General features: G+C 30.2%; 1 protein-coding gene across 1 annotated transcript in view; it reads left to right on the top strand.

Moving 5' to 3' along the window:
- Positions 1 to 9,399, top strand: part of Smp_145300 (putative peptidylglycine alpha hydroxylating mono-oxygenase) — a gene marked incomplete at both ends in the record, with an annotated part of 21,492 nt that overhangs the window by 9,074 nt on the left and 3,019 nt on the right. Inside the window, 4 exons of the mRNA XM_018796837.1 lie at positions 2,501 to 2,627; positions 4,282 to 4,346; positions 6,183 to 6,263; positions 8,888 to 8,964. Coding sequence (XP_018651938.1) covers positions 2,501 to 2,627; positions 4,282 to 4,346; positions 6,183 to 6,263; positions 8,888 to 8,964 — 350 coding nt within the window. The remainder of the gene's footprint in view (positions 1 to 2,500; positions 2,628 to 4,281; positions 4,347 to 6,182; positions 6,264 to 8,887; positions 8,965 to 9,399) is intronic.

The raw sequence follows: 9,399 nt of genomic DNA, 5'->3' as shown, positions 1-9,399 counted from the left end.
GATCCTAGCATCCGGCGTAATCTTAAAAATCTTAAGTCCTGATTACTATCTGGCATTTCATCATTTCCTTTGCAAAGTAGATAGTTGTCTTTTGAGATTTTTAGATAGATTATTGAATCTCATTCCCCTCGAATGTATGACATAACTTAATTCCTTGATAATTTGTGATCACTCTGCTAAATGATGCAACATCCATTCTATGCGAGACTTGAAGCGTATTTACAAGTATAATTGTGCATTATGCCAATAAGAGACTGATAAATTGCAGTGCTAAAAATCAGTGGGAAGATTCAAACAAACAATACCAAGTGAATTCTAACAATAAATAATGTTTTAATTCAGGGGAAATATAAATAGTACATCCATTTACATTATTATTATAGTTTACTTTCAATCATACAATCATGATATGTTAATAACTAACCTGAAAGGTTATACCTGTGTTCACAGCTCAGATCAATATAAATATAATTATGAGTATGTAAGCGTATATTATCTAGCAAACTTTATCCAGTTTACGACCTCATGCTATTTCATGCAATTTCGAATTTTTGATGAACAGAGGATAATTGTGCATATCAAATTAATTGACCATCTCATCAGCAGGCAGTTTTGTAGTGCCATTTACCGATTTATCTTCATTACGTTGTGGTTAAAATTGAACTTCAATAGATCCAACTTTATATTTTAATAATGACTAAATCAAAGCTCAGAAGATATAATCAAATACATTGGGATACTTTATCAATGATTATATCTTAAGTCCATAAGATATGGAAATTGAAGTGCTGAAAAGAATTTTCACACCAATAAACATTCAAATATCTCATTTCTATTATTGGCAGTCAATACTGGAAAGTACTAGTCATAATTTCTATATGGTAAGAAGGAAATGTAGATTTCTCGAATGGTCAAGTGACAAATAAAGATTCACTACTGGAAATTATAGTTTTCGAAGTTATATTTAATTATTTTCCTGGTGTACCTTTAACGAAGATTTTACTCAAAATTTCACTGGAGAAAATTTACTGTTTTCAAAAATATGAACAAATTATTATAATCCAAAAAGTTGCATCTGAATTATTAGATGTATTTAATCACAATATTTGGTGGAGTTTTGTTCTCTGAGCTGGGTGATGGTGGTGGTCAGGTATAAATGAATTTTGTGCAGATGATGTCGTTCAGAATAGCGGTGAAAGTTCCACGACTAAACCGCATAGCTTAGAGAATAAAAAACTCCACCAAAATCATCCACCTGATACACAAATCCATACCAATCACATCATTTGCATAAGCAATTGGAGTGTAAAACTTTATATGAAAGACTTTATTTTATGCAGTCCGACAATGATTTTAGCATCATTGCTCAGGTCATATATTTGACGATGAATGTTTAAAATATTCACTGTATATATGTTTACAAAAGATGTAAGAATTTTTGTTTTCGAAAAGGTCTGTTTGTACAAACACATGAAAAGTAGAAATGAAGCCATAGTGACATTATTTAGAAATAAGATCAGCTGCAATGCTGTGCAACATCAATCAATAATTTATCCTGGTTTGAAACTCTCCAGAAATTTACGACAGTGCCCTTCAAGTTTCTAATGATAAAAAGAATATCGCTAAGCCTCTGAATATAAACTCAATGCTTTAAATTTCCAACTTGATATCATAAAGTCCATATCATCAATGTTAAATAATCTATCACTTCCAATTTAGTTGATTCCATTGATTAAGACTAAATTAAATATATGATATGTGGGCGAGAATGATAATTATTCGTTGTTTGCTTAGTCAGACCAGTAGATAGTCTGACAGGTACTAGGCGAGTTATATATTCTCCTACCCTTGTTATTATTGGGTTGTTGCCGGTTTTTGGTATGGAAATATACTTACATTCTAGTCAGGCTAGTCACGTATTGTTGATCTGAGTTGTGTTGAAGTCCTGTAGAATAGACACTAGGAGGATATCTAATGTAGATACTCGTCTAAGGTAAATTAACGTCACATACGTCAAGACGGAAAAACCGAGTGTTATAACAATATGTTGTAATCTACTTTAGGTAAAGTCAAACAATGAATGTTTAATGACTCTCAAATGATGTTATGACTTCAGTTATGGAAACTGGTTTTTAACCTTCTTGATGCTATTTACTTTAATTATAAGGTATACTCTAATGAAACGTTCAGGACACGTAAGGACATCAAAATCTAACAATGTCAAGATTTACAGTTAAGTAAGCAATATTGTCGGCAAGATAAGTACAAATAATTCAGAATTTCACATCACAGTTCTAAATTAATAAAAAGTATGTAATGCAATAATAATCCATTTAATTCACTTGAATTATGTAATATCATATACACTTGAATAGTCTAAAATCAAGTAATTAGTTTCCAGGTTATGTTTTTAGGAATAAATAAATATTTCAGTGTCATTTATTTGAATCTCTGCCCATAGTATACGTTGTCATATATTTGTTTGTTTCATCTTGTCTAGATGTGTCGTTTAAAGTTGGCCAAGGAACGCCATATAAATATTTGGTACTACAAGTTCATTACAAAGATTCCATGGACTTGGATGTGAAGGATACAAGTGGATTAGAACTGACTACTCAGTCTACGCCGTATGTTTATAATTATACATACATTTTTAGCGAATCATTGATATAAATTTGGATGCTTATTTATGATTAAGTTTTATTACAAGTAGATATAACTCAGGAGTATAATATACACACAAAAAGTAGCTAATGGCATTTGAATGCCTTTCAAGTAGGTTTAAATAGAGTATGGGGCGAGAATCTATTTAGTAAATCTTCGTAAATTTGTTGTCCCTGAACAATTAATTGCTTAGAGAGTATGACCGATGCGATAACATATGATAAATAAAGGATAAGAAATATAGGTCGCTAAACAACAAATTGATCTTCGCTTTTATCTGTTATTAAAATTTGAATCAACTTACACTGTGTCCCTATTAGCTAGGTCACTTATTCACTATCAGTAGTCAAAATAGTACTGATAAACGTGGTCTAAATTCGTTTAAGCAAAATGAATTTCTCAGCTTCATCAGAATTATTGAACACTTGAAAAAGTCTATGAAGCATTTATGGTAGTTTGAAGCAATTAGTCCCTTTTATAAACTTTCATAAAGCAATGAGAAGACGGAGTTGATCTGAACAATCGGGTTACACGTATACTTATCAGTGCATTTTACATGAAGATTAATGAAGGTCAATTAAGTGAAAGTTCAAGTAAACAAAGTAATAAAAGGGAGAGAAAATTAACAAAGTTCAGAAAGAATAGGAAATTGTCGCATTATCCTAGGCCATAAAATGACTTAAGGATTACCAGGGTGAATTCAAGTTACGATAAATTGCTTTTGTACACATAAGGGGGCTTCAAGTTCACGGATAGCCAAGGCTTCAATAAACCTGAGAATTCGCGCTTGACAGTTTCCATACAACTTTTTAAATGCTGCATTAATGTGAATCATGTGCCCCGTTTCAATTATGTGTTTTGCTATCAATGAACATGGTTTTCTGTTTCCCACGTTGATCGGAACATTTGAAATTAACTGATCGCTCCATCAAAATATATGGTACTCACTAACTCACGCCTGCTCTTTGGCTATCCTCTTTCCCACTTCCCTTCAGGATTCCAAGTTAGGGCTTGCCTCGTTATGCAGTAAAATAATGATGCTTTGAAATCTGTGAATAAAATGTGACAATTTGTAGATTATGACGATTTTTATCGAAATTTTAATCATTATTTGAAACCTTAATGAATATAAGTTTGTGATGGCATGTATAAGATTTTTCTGGGTAATTTATGAACTACGGGAACCGGTTACACTTTTTGTCGTGACCCAACAATATTTAATACCAATCTTGTTAATAATATGGTGAATTAGTTATAGAAATAGCTAAACGATTTATAAAAAGAGTATGGAGTAGTAAAATTTATTTGCGAAAAGCATTCACAAACTGCTTAGATCTACAGAGTCTTTATTGCCATGAATTTAGAACTTAGTACACTACAACCACTTATCCCACTGACCCGTTAAGGATATGAGTTATGGCTCATGTCATACATCGGATAAAATGACTATAACAACTTTAGAGGAGATTTTGCGCATTATAGGTGACATTGATAATAATGACAAACACTTTCAATATATATTCTACAAGAATGTTGATTGGTCATAGAATTTTTGTATGTGCCATTTCATAGTAAATATGTTATTTTACTGCTATTTTTCTTGATGAATAATTTTAGAACCAGTAAATTGGCTGGAGTATATACATTAGTTAGCGGTGAAGACATCGGACCCAGTCAAATAGGTAAGTATCACATTTAGTAAAATATGTGTAAGTATCAAAGGTGTTAGTTATTATTTATATTGTCATTCACTTGACTATATTTTGGTATTGGGAATTTCAAGGCATAGAATCTATCCCAAGATAAATACTTTTATCTTATTTTGTACAAGCTGACAGTAATTTTGACCACCAAACTGACATAAGCTGAATAATTATTTCGGCTTTATTTGAGATTGTTTAGAGATACATACACAAAATCTCACGCCGAAACAAAAAACCATCTTGTCCTTGGCGTTCGAGAATTAGAGATTCAAATTAATAATTATAAGTACTGCCGAATAAATGTTTTAAACTTGATTTTATGCATTTAGGATTAGTGGTAAATGTTGAAATGACTAGTATGTGATTTATACGTGAATCAACTTGAAGGACAAATGAAGTCGCGAGATTAATAATGGAAATAAATACATATAATATGGAATGAGAGAATGAATAACAGTCAAATCAAATATTCGATAGAGGGTTACGCAATGATTTGAAGAGACAATAAATATAGTTAATTTTAATTAACTACTTACATAAATAAAATAATTAGTCGAATCAAATGAATTTGGATTGTTTGGGGGAGCGGAATTATATACATAAACCATAGTAGGCCATTCTATAAGAGAAAATACTTTTGGGTTTTTAGGTCATACAAAGTAGAAACAGCGGCTACAGATAAGTCTTTTGGATTCAAAGCCTGGGGTTTTTTATTTGTATTACAGTCGTTTCTGCATATTAAAAGATTCAGATCCTGACTACTGTTGGTAAATTACTCTTTACGTGGTAGTTCGTTGAAAACAACCAATTATTATTGGCTACTTGATTCATCTAAAATAAGTGAGCTGTAGAAATTTGTTGACAGTCTTAACTATGCTTTTGATTAGCCACTCTAAGAAGGTTTTTACTACTACGGAAAAGTAAATTCTTTGAATATCTCCCTATGTAACTTTCTCCGTAGGAGTAAATACATTCGTAGATACAGAAAAATGTGGCTTATATAAGGAACTTATCATTCAATCTCGATATTATCATTGGACGCGTAGAATTCACTAGTAGTAGTTTTCTTGTGTTGAACAATTTTCGAATTGCTCTAGGTTATTTCAAAAATAATGCTTCATATATGAACGGTAAGTACATAAACTGATTTTTCATTAATCACTTAGGATTCTTCAGTTTTGATTTAATGAAATCTTTAAACTCTCAGATTATTCCATAAACTACTCATTTCCTCCTCAATTATATCCAAAAAGTATATGACCATTATTCCATAATGAATATTTTATTTTATATTGTAGAGAAAACAAACTTCTATATTCCCAATCAGATTGTCTAACAAAAACATTAAAATCACTTAAATATCAAATATAATTTTAGTATATAATGTTTTCTGTCAAACCGTTCATTCACATTTTAATGAACGTTCAGATAATTCCCTTGTTTTCAAATAATTCAGTTCTATCATATAAGAATTAAAGATAAATAAAAATGAAATGAACGGACTGTTCACATCAGTAAGGATCTATATATTCTGAAAACATTTGAAACCTCAGTTCATTGAATAGCTGCTTCATCTTAATTTTATATTCTTCAGCACTACTCATCTTCATCTTTAATAAAAGACACTTGTTTATTTGAAGAAAATATGGAAAGACTGAAATATTGAGTTACTGAGTTTAATTTTGCAACTTTGTCGGAGAGAAAAGTGAATATCATTACTTTTAAAGGATGTCCCATAAAACTTCATTTTCCGTTGAAAATTGTTATTTTATGATTTACACATTCAAATAAAGTGATTTGTTTTTGTTATTTCAGCTACTCTGGATGTGGCATGTTCATACACAGGCAATGCTACATTACATCCATTTGCCTTCCGTGTTCACACTCATGGTCACGGTAAGTTTAATGTGTACAACAATTCTATCATTATTTCGTCAGAAACCTTTTTATACATATTAAGATCAATATTGTTATAAATAAAAAATTTCCTATCGTGATCACAGTCCTGGTGAAATCAACCAATAAAAAATTTAAACTTAGGTTCTAGTTAGGTAAAACTGTACTACACTTTTTACCTGTAGGATACTAAAAATGACCTTGGAAGTTTGATCTACTTATTCGATGAAAACACAGACCTATAATCTATAGTGACAGAAGTCGAGATACATTCATTCTTGATCTGTGCTCTCATCAGTACATTGCAACAACCCACACTGTTCAGTGGATTACTAGTAATATATTTTGGTTAACTGCGGGCTAATGAAGAAGAAACCAGTCTACAAAGATTTGCTTCTCAAACACAATTTGAGCTAGATAGATTAGCCGTTCCATGTCCGCTTTTAGTGTTCACTCCATATCATTTCTATTTCATAATGTCCAAACAGAAGTTTCTTATAAACTTTAACCAACTAATTAGGCTCTCTATCCAGGCGATGACAGTTGTTAATATTACTACGAAATCAGATAATGAGATTAGGTAAAGCAATTATACAAAAGTGGAATGCGGACACGTGTTTCCTATGTTCTAATCAAATCGGCTCATACATTTATATACTACCGACTTCAGTTAATATTTTAATTATTAAAAGCTTTTATTATTTATTGATACATGTAAATTTTTGTTTAGATTCATTCGAAGTACTTTAGGATTGTATCAATCTTTATCTTCTCAATAATCGTCATAACGACACAAACGTATCAGTATATTCCAAATAAACTTTAGATAGATCTGTATTATTAGTTCACATAGAATTTGAATACCTAGTAAATAGAATAAAACTAACTATTAGGAGCACAGAATCCCTACTATATAAACTACTACTCTTGACTATCAACTTAAATTGCGATGAATTAAATACATTATAATTAAAACCTTTCTCACTTTCTAAGTAGTTGCGTCTGCTAACAAAGCTGCCTTGATTGCCAAATGGATTGGAAAAATGCATTATTTTTTCTGCTTTGCTTAAATGTCCCCAACGTTTTTACAATCTATGTATGATCTACTAAACCATTTAAGGTACATTTCACTCATCCATAAATTTTGAAGAAAACATGAATCAAGTGATTTTCCAACAGATAAATATCCTCAAGATTATTTGAATTATTCTTGTGAAAATTGAGCTGCTCTCAAATAAAATGAATAAATGAAAATACGAATCAGTTTCCCTTCTAATAGAAGTTTATTCAATCCTTTGTTTTTAATACATTTGCGTTTTTCAATTTAAAAAAACGCCCCAAAAAAGTCTTTAATTTGAAGTATAATATCCAATTATCTGTTATAATGTAATAATTTACTTAGGTTTGAATTCATTGTGCCTATTTGTAACTTTCAGAGTTCATGAATACCATAACATTTCATACATCAAAAGAGAACTGTTTTAGTGCAACTAAAAAATAAGTTTCAGTTAAGATCACTGAGCCTAATGCGTTAATTGATGAAACTTATTATTTAATAGGTAATTACTGTTTTTCTAAAAGTTCCACCAAATTCAATGATAATTACTATTTCTGGAAAATAAAACAGGAAGCTTGGGTTCATGACAATTTTGGTTAGATAATATGCCATTCAGATAAATTCATATTAATACTCAATACTGCCTAAAATCTATCTATGACTATTTAAAAACTAATGTGTAATTTAAACAATTCAGTGTTTTCAAAAATAGAAGAAACCCATTATATCAGTAAAAACCATCCATCGATTCGAAATTAATACAAATTCGAAAAAGTTATGTACAACAAAGGCTCCAGCTAACTACCCATTCAACCATAACCTTTGTGTACATAAACAGTATGCCCGATCCCTCATTCTACTGTCATTGTAACCTATCTATTTTCTATAATCGATCTTCTTTTCCACTTCTTTCTAATTATTTTACATAACTATTATCTAGCCATAATTTCATTTAGTTATTCTGTCCTTAATATGTATAAAGTGGATAGTTATCTTTATATTAACATTATTCACTAGCCGTTGAATTATTGCATAACATCCTTTGAGTATTTGATCTTTGACACAAGACCGCTTGAGTTTTTCTTATAACTATTTAAAAATTCTATTTTATCATAGACACAATATTTATGAAACAAATTGACTATAAATATGACTATTCAGTTTAAATAAATGAGACTATCGAAACAAGAACATTTTTGTCTCCAAATCGTTTTTATTTCCTCTCCAACTCAGTTTTTTTATAAAAAGCATTAATTGATTTTAATTCGGCAACAATATTTGTAGTTTACATCTTGTTACAAAGATGTATCTAAAATGAATATCAAGCTTCTTACAACTATTCTCTGCAAAATGGTTTTTTTAAGCAATGTATTCGATCATTTAGTCGTTTGTACATGTTTCAAATATAAACACACAGTGACTTGAAAAAAATCAAAACTTCACAATCTTTATTTTTCATAACTTTTATTTAATTGAATACATACCTTCCGTAATATTTCTTATTTGACAAAGGTACTAAAAATTGTTGATGATGGTCACAGTATTTACTTCCTACTTTTTCCGCTAGGTGTTCTGTCTAAAGGTTATGTTGTTGATGGAAGGAAATCATATCTCATTGGATCTAAATCACCCCAAGTTCATCAAGTAAGCAATGAGTATGCTTTATTAATCTATCGACAATTTTGAAGGCATATATTTTCAAAGGTCATCAAAAATAGTTAAAGAAACAACTTAAACTTTATGAGATTGGATCAATATGAAGTTACATTTATGATTTGATGATTAATATGATCCACTAAGCTATCTCCAATGTATTAAGTAGGTAGTTGGAATATAGCAAATTACTTACTATTGCTTTAAATATTATGATAAATTCTATTGCATAGAATATTAGTTAAACACCAATTTTTTTTATAGTTAAGATCATGAGTCGTGTCTCTCTAAAAGACGGCAAAAATCTTGATTGATTGGAACAGGCGATTGCATTAACTAAAGTAACAAAATCTAATCGGCGAGAAAATATCATTTTGAGACTACTAAAAAAAAGATGTTTCTCTGGTACAAAATGAATAAATTATG

Source organism: Schistosoma mansoni, chromosome 4, assembly GCF_000237925.1.
Source record: "Schistosoma mansoni strain Puerto Rico chromosome 4, complete genome".
In the NCBI taxonomy this organism is placed as follows: Eukaryota; Metazoa; Platyhelminthes; class Trematoda; order Strigeidida; family Schistosomatidae; genus Schistosoma; species Schistosoma mansoni.
This window is presented reverse-complemented; position numbering and strand designations above follow the sequence as displayed.